The following is a 14,755-nucleotide window of genomic DNA, read 5'->3' as shown; positions in this document are numbered from 1 at the left end:
ACATACAGTATATCACAGATGGCTTGTCCTATCCTATAACTATACGTTTTTATAAGAATGCAAATGTAATGGTTACATGACATGTTTAGTTTTTCCCTATTTTTGCATTTTTCAGTGACGCTGACATTTTTTAAACAAATTTTTGTAATGATGCTTGTGTGCACAACGACATGCGTGACTGATGCTGAGACTTTGTGTCATATAGGCCACTGAATTCTTTCTATTGTCGTAATATGATTTGTTTTCATTTAATATTTATTTCTGTAAAAAATGAAATGGCCATTGAATCTTAAAAATGCAAGTTTGAATGAATCTGGCAAAAACTTATTATTTAAAATTTAAAATATATATATATATTATTTTGTATGCTTAACAGTCCAAGAGAGCTTTGCTGGGCAAACAAACAAATAAATAAATAAATAAAATTTTATATAACTATGTTATATTTATATTAGACTATACAATCCTATTTTATGACTGCCCATGCGATTTTTTGAACCAAATGATCGGAACGAAAAAACCGACATTGCGTTTCCTCATCGGCCTATTTTCAGGTTCGTACCGACAACAGTCTGGAATCTGTGGACGCTGACATCTTCATTTTAAATACCGGTACTACAATATTGTAGAAGAAATATAAATGAGCCATTAGTCATTTTATTAGTAAGTAAAGGCTGTCGACAGTCCGAACATGTGAGCTATTAGTTATTAATATGTTTTGATATGTAATGCCCTGCCTTATTAACACTATAAAAGTTAGAATGGCAAATACTCGTTTTGAAGATTAATAAACTGCTTTCCAAGCTTTGCAAGAATAGTCATAATAGTAAGAAGTCCAGCACTCAGTAGTAGTATCTAGCAAGCAAGCAAGCAAGCATGTCTGAGTCCGGTCACAGTCAGCCCGGTTTGTACGGACAGGGGAGAAGGAGGAGACGACGGCGAGACCGAGATCCAGGACCGCCTGGACAAAACCTCTCCGGCCCCAGTCGGGATCGAGACTACGTTCCCCGTGAGCGCAGGGTGAGATTCTGTACCAAAACAGGAGCTGTCTACCTAAACATGATTTTTGAATGATGAGTTAAACATATTATAAATGTATAATTAATATTATAAATGTGAAAAATGTAGATAGTTTTTTTCCTAACGTTACTGATAATGCATTTTTAGATGTATTATTTATTAAAATATTTTTTATTTTGTTCTATACTTTAATCTGTTTTATTATTGATTTAAATAATTAAATACTTATTTATTTTATTCAAAACTATTATTTATTTTAATCTTATTTTTTATTATTTGTTTATTTTTATACATTTATTAATATTGATCCCCTAGCTCTCCTTTGCGTTTTTAAAAACTTGCTGAAATGTTGATTTGTATGATATTATTATCATGTATTCTCAGGATGGGAGTGAGGAAGCTACAGGACCTCTTCTACAGAAGACCCCCATTATTCTTGCTAAACCTCCTGGAGAGCGAATAAGTGTATAAATATAATTTAGAATTTAGCAAACAATATAAGTGAATAGTTCATTCTTGCTTAGGTTTGTTTTGTATATATAACTACTGATGTATAATATTGTCTTGGTTCAATTTCAGTCAAAACCAAGTGCTCCAGCGACTGGAGCCGCGTCTTTGGAAAAGCCGATCATGCTCATTAAGACCAGAGATGAAGGGGGGAAACCTGGGAACACTCCTGATGTGCCTCCTTCAGCCTCAGGTGCAGGAACTGTCAAACTGGAGAGGGAAGGTCAGCGGCCAACTCAACCTGTGTATCAGATCCAGAACAGAGGCATGGGCTCAGCTGCGTCCGGTGGAGCTGTGGATCGTCAGTAATTTTTCTCACGTTTCTCTCCTTAAGGCCCCTTAAATACTCACGGCGAAGTTGTTTTTCGTTCTTCACTTTGGGGGAAAAAGAAGTTTGAAACACGTGAACAGCGATATAATGTTATAGTGAACATACCGATGCCACCCACACTGCTGAGAGTGTGTTTAAATGAACGTGTTGTTAATATGTGCTGCGCGCTTTACTTTCAATAACAAAATAAACAACAAAAATGACAGCGATGAGAAAACAGTAGTTAAGAAAGCATCTGATCATAGCGATGTGATGTTTGCACAAGCTGTGCATTTCGGCACTCCAGTAAAGTCACGTCACGTTTATTTATATACCACTTTTATATAATAGATTGCATAAATCAAACCGCTTTACAGTATTAAACATGAAAAACAGTGTCAGTGTCTCTTTCAATTAGAATTACAACTTCTACTTTAAAGCGTCCAGTGTGTTCATGTTTTTACACCTCGACGGACTGATTAGAAGAAATTAACCGGAGAAGATTTCCCCGTCAAAGAATGCGGAGCCTCAGAGCCACACCTACCTATTATATAATCCCCACAGACTAATGGTAGTTTGAAGGTGTTAACCAGCCGGAGCGAACTTTTCCGGAAAGCTGTTTTAAACACCAAAATGAACACCAAAAAAACTTTTGCCGTGATTTTGTTCAAACTGACGTCACACCGGTTCGTTCTTCAATTTCGCTTGAAGTATATCGTGGCCTTAAATGTCACCACGAAATCAAAATTTACTAAACTTCTTTTTTTTTTTAAATGTATTTATTGGATTTTTGTTAAACATAGCAAAACCACACAGTACATATAAACCTACTCATTCACACATCAACCACAGAATAACTCCCACAACATCCAACAATAACACAAAAGGGGTGGAAGGAGACAAAATTGTAGACCTGCCTTTTTAAAGTGCCATAAATATCAACTTTCATTGACCTCCATTGAGAATTTTGAAGTTGTTCAATATTACAATTATGCATTTTCAAGAGCGTATTCAACATAAACGGCTGAATTTACATATGCTTGACCTGATTATTCCAAAATCTATCAGAAGGCATTTTACATTGCAGGCTCAATCATTTGAACTTCTGTCTCCATCTCTGGTTGGTATTACTTGAGATCCGATAATACAGGTTATGCGATATATATCCTGTTTATCTGTGAAGAAAATAAACTTCTTTCTTTTTCAGATCTAAGTAGTAGATTGACGAATGAAATATACCATGTTCTGCACTGTTTTTAGCTGTATTAGAGTCTACAAGTCCTAGACCAGCCATCAAGGCATCTAAATCAATAGGCTTTTGCATTAGTCTCGAAAATATCAGAAAAAACACTGTTCCAGTAGATTTATAGCTTTGGGTGACTTCTTGTTTTTGATGGAATTTTTTCACCAAGAGTGGGACAACCTGTTGCTCACATGAGATCAGATAAATCATAATAAATACTGCAATATTCCATAAAAACTAAGATTTGTCTTTTTAGATTTCATGGGGACTTTAACTCTCTTTATAATAACAGTGGTGGTTTCAATTCAGATGTTTACACATGTAAGCTTAAACTGTTATTATGTGTCTGTTTTAGTTTTTGATTTTTTCTGTGATAAACTAATCTGTGATTTTCAGCTGTGATTAGCCAGACTAAGCTCCTCCCCCCTGAGAAGATGAAGCACAGCATTAAGCTGGTGGATGACCAAATGAATTGGTGTGACAGCGCTATGGAGGCAAGGGCATGTGTATTCTGTTAATAAATGAATAATGTTGTGGTTTGTATCTTGTGCATAATAGTCGGGTGAATGTATGCTGAATGTGTGTTTACTGTGTATCTCAGTATCTGCGAGATCAGACGGATATGTTAGTAGTTGGAGTTATTGGGCTACAAGGCACTGGCAAGTCCACAATCATGTCTCTCCTGTCTGCAAACAGCCCTGAGGAGGACCAGAGGTTAGTCCTTCATCAACATCATGATTCTGTATTTCTTACCAATTTATTCGCTTTGTATTCCACTTCATTGTTGTTATTGGGTTTCACCCCTCGATTCTCTGTTAAACAGGGCGTGTGTATTCAGAGCTCAGACGCAGGAGATCAAGGAGAGAGCTGGGAACCAGAGCAGTGGAATCGATTTCTACATCACTCAGGAGAGGGTCATCTTTCTGGACACGCAGGTCAGACTGTAGAGTCACACAGAACAGTGCTGTTTTCAGAATGTAGGCAGCTACTTGATAAAATAATGCTTTTTGTCATCTTCAGCCAATTTTGAGCCCTTCTATTTTGGATCATCTGATTAACAATGACCGCAAGCTTCCGCCCGAATACAACCTCCCACACACGTATGTGGAGATGCAGGTGAGTTGTTGAAGGACACTATATGTTATGTACCATTTTACAAATAATTTTGTACAATAATATAACATATATATTAATAATTACTACAGTATGCCATGTTTTAATATTATTAATGATGTCAGACTTTTACAAATAGTATTCTATAGATTATATGTCATGTACCATGTTGAAAAAAAATCTGAAAGTAAACTGAAATTCTCCCCCCCCCCCCCCCCCCCCCCCCCCCCCCCCCATTTCCAACTGTTTGGTTTAGTCTCTGCAGATCACTGCCTTCCTCTTTACCGTATGTCATGTTGTGATTGTGATTCAGGACTGGTTCACTGATATCAACTTATATAGGTATGCTAATAACTTCATCGCACGTATGCTTATTAAAATGACATGGAAATAATTTAACACAATTTGAACAATTAGTTTTATATACTGTATATACACTACCGTTCAAAATGTTTTTTTGAGTCTCTCAAGGTATTTAATTTGTCAAAAATACACTAAAACACTAAAAAACTGTAATATTTTACATTATTACAATTTAAAATAACTTATATTTGTATATATTTTAAAATGTACATTTTTAACTATTCTTTGATTAATAGAAACTTCAAAAAACAGCATTTATTTGAAAAAGATGTTGTAAGACTATACATTTCTTTACTGTCACTTTTGGTTCATTCAATGTGTCCTAGCTGAAAAAAGTATTACATTTGTAATACTTTAAATACTAAATTATTGAACAGTAGTATGCATATACACTTGTGCACACACACATACATACAATATATTTATACACACACACACACACACACACACACACACACACACACACACACACACACACACACACACACAAAAAATAGGGGTGTAACCCCGGCATCATGGCCAAATTTGCCCTCTGGCCTCTGTCTCCCATCATGGCCTCCTATTTATCCCCATACATTATATATTTTCTTCATCACTCCGTCTCCTGGAGTCTGGAGACTCTATGTTGCATAAAACTAACAGCCGTGTCCGTTACCAGGTTTCTGCAGACTGCTGAGATGCTGAAACCCTCGACTCCATCTGCCAGTCATGACAGCACCGGCTCCTCAGGGGCAGATGATGGCTCTGAGTATTACCCCCACATAGGTAAGAAAACTATAAATGTTCTGTAATATGGGCTATAATAAATTTTACTTTAATATTCATAATACTGTATGAAGCTGCTGGCAAATGCTCACAGATTTAGTTGTGTATAAGGGTTTAACTCATGACTTTTCTTTCTATTTTCATAGTTTTCTTGCAGAACAAAGCGAGGAGGGAGGAGTTCTGTCCAAGAAACCTGAAGAAGATGCATATGGCAGTTGACAAGCTTATGGCCCATTCCCACTTAAAATATAAAGGTCAGTTCCCTTTACGTGACAGTAAACACATTCATTAACACCACGTGATTGGTGATTTGGTGTTTAGCTGATTGACCTTTTTTTTTTGCTTCCTGTTGAAGGCACGTTATCCATGATGGATTGTAACATATTCCCTGGACTGAGTCGAGATTACTTGGAGGCAGAAGTCAATCTTTTCCTCTTACCTATGATGGAGAATGATGGGGAAGATGCTTTGACAAGAGCAGGTCAGAAAAGATTTGTTGTTTAGCTAAATGTTAAGCTAAATAATATCAGAAGTGTAGCATCATTTCAAGAAACAAGCCCAAAGAAACCTTTTTTATGTGTCATAACCAAAAGTGTTCCCGAAAGTCAAGTGAAAGTCTTTTTAGTGAAATCAATTTTTAGTGCTAAATACTGCTGCTCATTGCTTTGTTTTTGATAACATTTATAATAAATAATAACATTTTTATTAAAAAATATAGTACCATTTTTTATTACAGAAAATAATCAATTAGATGTTTAATTACTTATAAAACTTTTACACTCGATAAAAGTTTTTCATAGTTACTAATAACTATTAGCGGAAGAACACACTTTTGGCATGCAGGAACTGGGAATAATTTTAGTAAAAGAAACTCCTTTTGAGGGGACTAAATTAGCTCCTCCTTCAGAGTAGGGTCTAACCCAGCACAATAGGATAGCTGAACACATGCCATACGAGACACCGGTACCCGCCGTTTTTAAAAACTTGTGTAAACATACTGTACTTACTCCACAAACTAACCCCACGAACATGGAAAACATAGATGGACCGACGGTGAAGTCCAGGCATTTCTCAACCGATACGGAGTTGTTGGCGTTGTTGAATGCCACGCTTAAACGATGTCACTGTCTGCCGGTTTACGTCACTTCAGAGTTCCTACTGGCTGTGCGAATGCTACCAGGAAAATGTACTTTATATAGTTTGTATACACTACACTACACTAGCCGGTGTACTTTAAATAGCTCGTATTGTCAGAGATCTCATGCAAGTAGGCCTTTAAAATGACACAACAGTTTTCTATATCTTTCTCATGAACACTATAATGGATAGATATTTTCATTTATAGCAAGCATGCTTTTTCATGATTCTCCACTGTCCTTGATGAACTTGCTAACTTCCTTTGCATTTGGTCTGTACATTTTGTGCACCAGGTTCAGGCCCCCCTCTTTTCTCTCTGCTGCCTGGTTACAGAGGTCATCCCAGCTTTTCTTCACTGGTTTCTAAATTCCGCAGTCAGATCCTGGCTATGTCCCGCAGTCAGCTCTCACACACAATCCTTACTGAGAAAAACTGGTAATGCTTCTGTTCTTCCTTTTGGAACTGTATTCTATATTTAAATGTACATTTTATACATCATTTTGAATGAAATATTTCAATTAAGAAAATATCAAACAATAGTATTTCCATTTATGCGTACATCTGAATTCATATCAAGACAGTGGATTTTTATATTAATCCACTGATTTTTATATTAATCCACTTATATTAATCCATTAATCCACATGTGTTTTTACAGGTTTCACTATGCAGCTAGAATTTGGGATGGAGTTAAGAAGTCATCTGCACTCTCTGAGTATAGCCGGCTGCTGTCATAGTCATGATGGTGTCAAGAAACCTGTGAGATCATTGTTAAAGAGGACTGGGCCTCTTCTCAGATGATTTCAGACAGGAGGCAGTTCTCAAAGAGAATTGGTGCAGTAGCCCTAAATGAGGTTTTACCAGCGTCTTTTGTGAGGCCTGGATCACAACAGTGGAGTGCTTTGCAGTTTGGGAGGAGTTGTATTCTGAGTTGTTTATTTTACGAAAACTAGCAGGTGCCAGACAAGCACCATTCAGTCATGTGCTAAACTCATTGTTATTGCAGGAGATGACGTGCAAAAAGTCAGTGTTGTAAAACATTTTCTTTATGTAGTAAATATGTGAAGAGGCTTGTGATTTTTTTTTTTATATATTTTATTCAGCTGATGTAAATAAAACAGTATGATACAGCACACTTTTCAGAAATCTGTGTTTGAATAAAAACTTGTAACTTAGATGCAATTGCAGCATGATTTTTCTGTATAAATGTTTCATAAGATCGGAATTAAAAAATGTTATTTGTTTCATCTTTAATTTCTAGGTAGTTAAATTAAATTAATAAAATAAATTAAATCAGTCATCAAACAATATTCCATTTGCACCTACTATTTTTTGGGAAAATTGCTAAATCCTCATTAATTGTTTATCAGATATTATTACTCAAAACTATCATAATTACAAGATAACATTCAATCAATACTGTATAATCCTGTGTATTATATTTACAATATATAGGACAAATTTATTTGAACGTATTGTTTGTTTATTAAATATTTTAGCAACATAACATCAGTTCAGATATACATGTATAAAAGACACCTGTAATCAGGAAGCTATCTGAAAAAAAAGAAAGAAATGCTGGGCATGCGCAATACATAAACTTGTTGTCCGGACGAATTTAGGAGACGGACTCGCGCGTGCGTACATTGTCTGGGGGAGGAGCCAGAACCCAAACACGAAAATTATTAATGAAATCGTTATTGTAAGTATACGCAGTCGCATTGGTAAGGAAGACTCCCGTTTTCAACTCATTTTACATACTATAAAATATGTGAGAAATATACTACAATGAAAGGTCTGCCACTAACTTACATCGTGTTCTTTTAAATGTCTGTTTGCTTATACAGGATAAGAGATGTTATCAATTAATAAAGTGTGATATCCGCCGTGACATAAAGTCATTGTCATCAGTTGACAGAAAAATAAATAAAAACCTATAAGTGCACAAACACAGACCACACCCTCAAAAGTTCCTGGAACAAGATTCAAACTGATTTTATATCGAAGGAAACGTTTTATTGTATTGTAGGTCGCTGATATACTGTAAGGTACGCCAATGCAGGTTTATGTGTAATATTTAGATTGTAATAATGTTAGACCTTTTTGTGTGCTGGTTACCTATATGTTTTCTTCCTTTTTCAGCATAAAGTAGCTGCATAAGAGTTGGCATGGAAATCTTACCATGTGAGGAGGTGGAGCGTGTTACTGGTGCCAAAATACCTATGGAGCAAGATGGTGACACTTGCACTCAACAGTCTGTAAGTCGTGCAAATAATTCCCCCTACACGTGAAAACATCTCAAGACTCGTGAATTTACTGTGAAATAAACACATTCTGGATTAGGGCAGAAACGTTCCGAATTAGATGCTTTCCATCTGTTGACCATCGCAGTCACGCACATGAGCAATAAAGTATGAGAAATAGGCCTGACATTTACGCGGCTTGTTCTGAAGCAGGTTTTAGATCGGTTTCTTTGGTAGTGGTATGACATAAGTATTACTTTTAGGCATCTGTTCTAAAACTTCTAGTGGAATGCACAGTCAAAACTAGTTGCTGTAGTTCCAGTCTTGCACAAGTGCCATTGTGCCCTTAAGCTAAATGTTTAGATCACGAAAACCGGTCTATTCTGTATTCTGTTACATAAGTATCATTTTCACTAGGAAAATTAGTTGACAAGAAATACAAATGTTGCTGCTGATATAGACAGTACCGTTCAAAAGTTTGGGCTCAGTAAGATTTTTTATTTTTATTAATACTTTTATTCAGAAACTTTGCATTAAGTCAAAGAAAAAGACTTTAACATTGTTAACAAAAGATTTCTATTTCAAATAAATGCTGTTCTTTTAAATTTTGTATTCATCAAAGAAGCCTTAAAAAGGTAGCATGGTTATTAAGCCGTACAGCTGTTTTCAACATTGATGATAATAAGATATTTTTCTTGAGCAGCAATCAAATCAGCATATTAGAATGATTTCTGAAGGATCATGTGACACTGAAGACTGGATTGATGATGCTGAAAATTCAGATTTGCCATCACAAGAATAAATTACATTTTAAAATATTTATTAAAATAGAAAACATATTTTAAATGATGAATGCAAGCACACCTTAATATTTTTCTGTATTTTTGATGTTCATCTCTTACTCCATCTCATGGCCATCCAAAAAACTTGCGCTAAAGTGAAAGCATGAGACCCTGTCCACCCTGTTTTCTGCTCTTTTATTAAATGCACAATGCAGAAACTACTAGTTTTCTCTGAATTGTTTTCTTTGTTTTTAGGAGTATTACAAAACCATCATCTCTACATATTACGGCTTCTCAGACGACTCCAGTGATGAGGACGACTACATAGCACCACTGGCAGTTACAAATGAGGAAAGCTCTATGTGCTGTGTTTGTGGAGACAGCATCCCCTTCCTGGGTAACATGATAGAGCACTTTAAGACGCACACAGTCGAGGTGCATTGTCACCTGTGTCGAGCAAAGTTTGGACGTGTAATCTCGCTGGCGTTGCACTTAAAAAATGCCCACCCAAAGCACAGTCTCTTGTGTGAAATCTGCGGATCAGTCTTTAGTTGCACATGGCATCTAAACGGACATATGGGAAAGCACCGGAAAGCCGCAATGGAGGTAAAAGCTGTGGTTAAAATGGAAGAGAAAGAAGAAATTAGCATCAAAGAGACCATAAGCTGCATTGATTTGAAAAGAACAATCTTGAGGGATCATTCATATTGTGTCTCAGAACACGCAGCTACGAATGACACTTGCAGTGACATCCAGAAACGCATTGACAATAATACAAACTCCACAAATCAAGCCTCACACATCAAAACAGAAACTGAAAGATTGCCTCTTATTAAAGATGAACCAATTGATACCTTTAGCTTTTCCTCATTCCCCTTGAACCAATCAGAGCCAAAGCATCTTAGTTTTAGGGTGAAGGAAGAGAATGACAATGAGGATGGGCTTAGAGAAACTGCAGTTTACGAGGTGGCTGCAGAGGAGGAAATTTGCCTGGCAGAAGATCAAGAAGGTACTGACACTGATGACGAGGCAAACCCTGATTCTCTCCCCCCTGGTGACACAGCGTACAACCCAGACGAGGACCTCAGCTCAGATTCCGATGACATTAACTCAAAATGCATCTCCTACAGGCATCACCAAAAGACAAAGAGAGGGAAGCAACAGGTGCCCAACAGGAAAAGATCTGCAAATATAAATCTAGAGTCAATCAACATTGCAGAGAAATTTGGGGTTCAGTCTGATTCTCCTTTTTGCTGCTATGGCAAATTCGCTAATTTGGAGAAGCACATGGATGATTGCAGGAACAAGCTGATGTTTGCTTGTTGTCTGTGCAGTGTGGCATGTGAGACTGAAGAGCTGCTGATGAAGCACATGATCGCAAAACACCCAGCAGCTGGGTATATCTGTGCGTTCTGCCACAATGTTTTCCCTAGACTGGACAATTTCAAAAATCACATCTGTAGGAAAAGACCTACAGGAGAGACGAACTTGCCGGCCACCTCGGTATCCCATTTACCCATAGTGCCTTTATCTAATAGCAGCGGTCAGGGAAGACCATCTGCCCCTACTTTGTATTCCAATCAGAATACCATTAAATTTATCCAAATAACTCCGACAGCGAACAAAGTTTCAACAGCTCCTGATCCTCCACCTGCGGTGGCCACATTGGGATCAACCAAAGTTCTGACGCTGCAACACCTGCTTCAAACAACTCCCCTGGGCACTGCTAAGGTGACCAATTTGGTTCCACAAGTTGTGGCTATGCCACAAACTCTTGTTAGGCCCAATTTCCTTCCAAGTTCTTGTGTTGCTCGCCCGAAAGTTCCTGTCCATACACCTTCTGTAGTGCGTCCCTTGCTGTCAAATCCGGCCAGGATGACTCTTCGTATCCCTACCCTTTCCAATCCACCTCTTCCAACTTCAGTCATCGTATCCTTCTCACCCACTGTGAACGTCTCTTCACCCACTTTTGTGTCATCCAACAAACCTGTTCTGAGACAAAAATCAGTGGCTAATATTAGACCTCTACCTGTAAATGTCCTGCCGATGACCTCAGTCACCTTTCCCACCCTGGTGAGTGCTCTTACCGGGAACAACCATCCTCAGATTCCTCCTGCCCAGGTTCAGGCTCCGTTAAAAGTAGTGGCCATGTTTATGAATCAAAGCAGGGATTTGGCTCTTCAGAAGCGACGCGAGGAGAGCTGGCGCTCCAAGACCATCTTCCCCTGCCGTCACTGCGGTGCCGTCTCGAGACAACCATCGCTGAGGGTGCGTCATCGCTACTTACATCGCGGATCAAGGTTGTACAGATGTCAGTGCGGAAGGTCGTTCCAGCAACAGCTGCATTTGCTGAGGCACCAGGTCCAGCACGCGGAGTCGGTCCGATTTGTTTGTGCACGGTGTGGAAATACGTTCGAAGGGGCGCATAAATTGACCTGGCACAAACGGAAGCATAAAAAAGGCAAGCAAGCGAAAAAGAAATGCAAGGCGGCTTTTGACTGTAGCTGTGGACAGATGTTTGCAAGGCCGTCTGCACTGTTGTGGCATATGCTTAAAAACTCTAAACTTTCTAAACGCAGTAGAAAAATCTCACAATCTGTCTCTCTAAGAATTGTTTGTAAATGAGACACACTCTGTTTTGCAAATCAACTGCATTTTTTTTTTTGGCCCTAAATGATTTTTCTACATACAATGTTTGTATTATTATGTTAGCAACGGTGGTGGATCAGAATTTTTTAAAAAAAAATGTTTTAGACTGAAGACTTATCCATAATATGGTAAATAGTGACACTTTAGCCTCAATGATAAGATTTATGTGTCATGTAATGTAATGTGAACATTGGTATAATTTGGTAGATTTGGTAAATCAGCGTACATAGATTTTTCATAAGTTGAGTGGATGTGACTACTAAAATAATGCTCACTAATTGAGAGAATATTAAGCAAGCTCTCATTTATTAATAACCAAAGAAACACAACACTTTTTTTCTTCATTTTTATAGGGTTTTTGTGTCATACGTCAAGGATTGATTCTAACCCATTTGTAATAAAACTGTACATAAATACACAGAGAAATTAATCTCTTGCTGTGTTTTTTTAGGCTTACTCATCATAATATAGTTGGGAAAACACAAAATTGTGTTAACATGAGATGGCTTTATTAAAATGTGCAAAAATAATGCTGTAAACGTTGTTTCAGTCATTTTCTCCTGGCATTTTTTTTATGTCGATTTCACAATACAACATGCAAAACTGAATTCCTGATCATCTTGAATCTAAGGCAAAAAAAAAAAAGTTCTGGTTTGCTTCTCTATGTTTGTTTTTAACAAACAAATAATAGTAAAAGCAGCAACGGTTAATGATTGATCAAATAATGAGTCAGGTGCCATTCATATGCTTTCATCATATCAGCAGTTTCAAATGGTTGAAGACAGTACAACTAAGATGAAGTTCCTGTTTTTTGGAAAAGAAATACATAAAACCGATCTGACCTCTCTTTTTATTCCCATTGCCCTCATGTAGTCACTATGCTGCATATACATCTAGGTATTCAGTCTGTTCTGAAAATTGTTTATCCTAAACAATAAAGGACAAGCATGGTCTTCATAGGAATGATGGCCAATCTTGCAGCACACACTTTTGTCCACCAGGAGGAGTTATCCGAGAGGACTGACAGCCTCTTTCTTAATGAACAGGCTCAAGCAATAAAGATTTTTCCGTTACACCAATATTCGGAAGACCATAATGTACAAAAACTTTTCATGGTGTAATTAGAGCCGCCACATACCATCATTCAACAGATGCCCTGTCAGGTTAAAGGGCTGATGGAAATTCAAGTCATTCCCAGATTTTTTATTAGGGAGCTGTGGGTGCAGGTGGTTCTGACTAAATGAGGGTCGTTTTAAAATAACAGTGTACAAGGGCAACAGTCAGTGAGGAAGTCTGGTTTATCCTCGGCACCTGTAACTGGAAAAGAGTGTATCAAATTAGAGATAAAATTATAATCAAGCTACTCTGCTTGATTCATACTTCCCAATTTTGAGATAAACATCTGAGCTTCAGGTGAACGTCCCCAGTATCACCTAGATAGACCAAACTGTCAGTCTATAGAGAGACTGACAGTTTGGAAATAGAATAATAATAGAAGAATTCACATCCTTTCTGTGACTTTCACAATGATATAAATCACTCTGAGACCTGTGCTATTGTTTTACAAGGAATCTGGATTTGTTTCTTCATGTAACACCAGAATTTCTATCTCTTAGTTTTTGTATCAATTATGAACTGAAACTCTAAATCAAAGGTCAAAAGTTTAAAGTAACCAAAAATGGTCTTTTCTCAGGTTCATGTTTGTAGAATTGAGAATTGAGGAAATGTTCATAAATAGGCATAGCAGAACTAAATAAAAAAAGATGTCTGCGGTGGTTGTTAATCCTCCTTCGGTTCAAGTGGTTTGATTGAAGAACATTCAGAGGATAGCCTTCCAAAAGAGATGTCACAGGTCACCTGTGTAGAGACAGAGCCAGACTTTACTCCGTACTTGTTAAGGATAAGCTACATACGGTGGCCAAGAGAGCTCAACGCGCTGCAACTGAAGAAAAAACATGCAAATGGAAAAACACCAGCAAATAAAGAAAACATCTTCATCGGTGACAACACATGTGCTGCAAATACTCACAACGCAACAAAATACAGAAACGCGCTGCAAATACTTTCAATGCACATAGGATCAGGATGTTAAAATAATCACCTTTCAGGTCATCGACAACATCACTGACGAGTAGACACTGAACAATAAGCATGTCCCAGCCAGGTTCGTCAATTGTAAGTATTTGCAGCGCATTTCTGTATTTGGTTGTGTTGTGAGTATTTACTGTGTTTCGGTATTTAGTTGTGTTGTGAGTATTTGTTTCGCTATAACTTGTTCCACTTACTAGCTTACTTCCTGTGCAGGAATAATCGACAAACAGACTTCAGCAAATGTCCTCTAAATGCTTTAATCACGGCCGGGAGTTCTCGACATTTCCTCAGAGAACTTCCCCCAAGAAGAAGCATTAAGCATGGAGGATCTCAGACAAATCCCATTGAGAATCCCACCAGTAAAACACAAATACAACAGTTTTATAGAATAAGGAGGTATGGCAAAAATGACATGAAACATTACTTATTTGATTGGTTCTTTTGTTACTAGATAACCAAACTCTGTTTTTGGTTTAGAATTTAGACATCTGTCTAGTTTCATTTCCCATATTTGTTATTTATACACACACAC

The 14,755-nt window shown here is 37.4% G+C and overlaps 3 protein-coding genes across 7 annotated transcripts in view; 2 read left to right on the top strand and 1 right to left on the bottom strand.

Moving 5' to 3' along the window:
* The first annotated feature begins 572 nt into the window (after positions 1 to 572).
* On the top strand, positions 573 to 7,217 carry smg9 (SMG9 nonsense mediated mRNA decay factor). 2 transcript variants are annotated; one of them, XM_056267779.1, is made up of 14 exons: positions 609 to 725; positions 757 to 1,020; positions 1,405 to 1,485; positions 1,600 to 1,828; positions 3,477 to 3,574; positions 3,682 to 3,794; positions 3,904 to 4,015; positions 4,101 to 4,196; positions 4,450 to 4,535; positions 5,215 to 5,321; positions 5,468 to 5,575; positions 5,677 to 5,802; positions 6,752 to 6,893; positions 7,117 to 7,217. In XM_056267779.1, exons 2-14 carry the CDS (start codon positions 877 to 879, stop codon positions 7,193 to 7,195), a joined length of 1,521 nt encoding a protein of 506 aa, XP_056123754.1. In that variant the 5' UTR covers positions 609 to 725; positions 757 to 876; the 3' UTR covers positions 7,196 to 7,217. The 2 variants fall into 2 exon arrangements, with proteins under 2 accessions (XP_056123753.1, XP_056123754.1); XM_056267778.1 differs by having other exon boundaries at positions 573 to 1,020.
* Positions 7,218 to 7,816: 599 nt separating this feature from the next.
* On the top strand, positions 7,817 to 12,108 carry si:dkey-79d12.4 (uncharacterized). Of its 2 annotated transcripts, XM_056267782.1 has the most exons (3): positions 7,817 to 8,160; positions 8,601 to 8,716; positions 9,739 to 12,108. In XM_056267782.1, the coding sequence occupies exons 2-3, from the start codon at positions 8,627 to 8,629 to the stop codon at positions 12,106 to 12,108; spliced, it is 2,460 nt and encodes an 819-aa protein (XP_056123757.1). In that variant the 5' UTR covers positions 7,817 to 8,160; positions 8,601 to 8,626. The 2 variants fall into 2 exon arrangements, with proteins under 2 accessions (XP_056123757.1, XP_056123756.1); XM_056267781.1 differs by having other exon boundaries at positions 7,817 to 8,716.
* Positions 12,109 to 13,450: 1,342 nt separating this feature from the next.
* kcnn4 (potassium intermediate/small conductance calcium-activated channel, subfamily N, member 4) overlaps positions 13,451 to 14,755 on the bottom strand; it is a 56,666-nt gene continuing 55,361 nt past the window's right edge. For 2 of the 3 annotated variants that reach the window (XM_056267744.1, XM_056267743.1), the window contains one exon: positions 13,451 to 13,989. In XM_056267744.1, the coding sequence (XP_056123719.1) occupies positions 13,986 to 13,989 (4 nt within the window). In that variant the 3' untranslated portion in view covers positions 13,451 to 13,985. The remainder of the gene's footprint in view (positions 13,990 to 14,755) is intronic. The other variant, XR_008809062.1, reaches the window with a different exon arrangement.

The sequence above is a fragment of the Rhinichthys klamathensis genome, unplaced genomic scaffold (genome assembly GCF_029890125.1).
Source record: "Rhinichthys klamathensis goyatoka isolate OS25496 unplaced genomic scaffold, OSU_Roscu_1.1 h1tg000262l_1, whole genome shotgun sequence".
NCBI classification, from domain to species: Eukaryota; Metazoa; Chordata; class Actinopteri; order Cypriniformes; family Leuciscidae; genus Rhinichthys; species Rhinichthys klamathensis.
The sequence above is the reverse complement of the archived record's forward strand: the minus strand, read 5'-3'. Positions and strand labels throughout refer to the sequence as shown.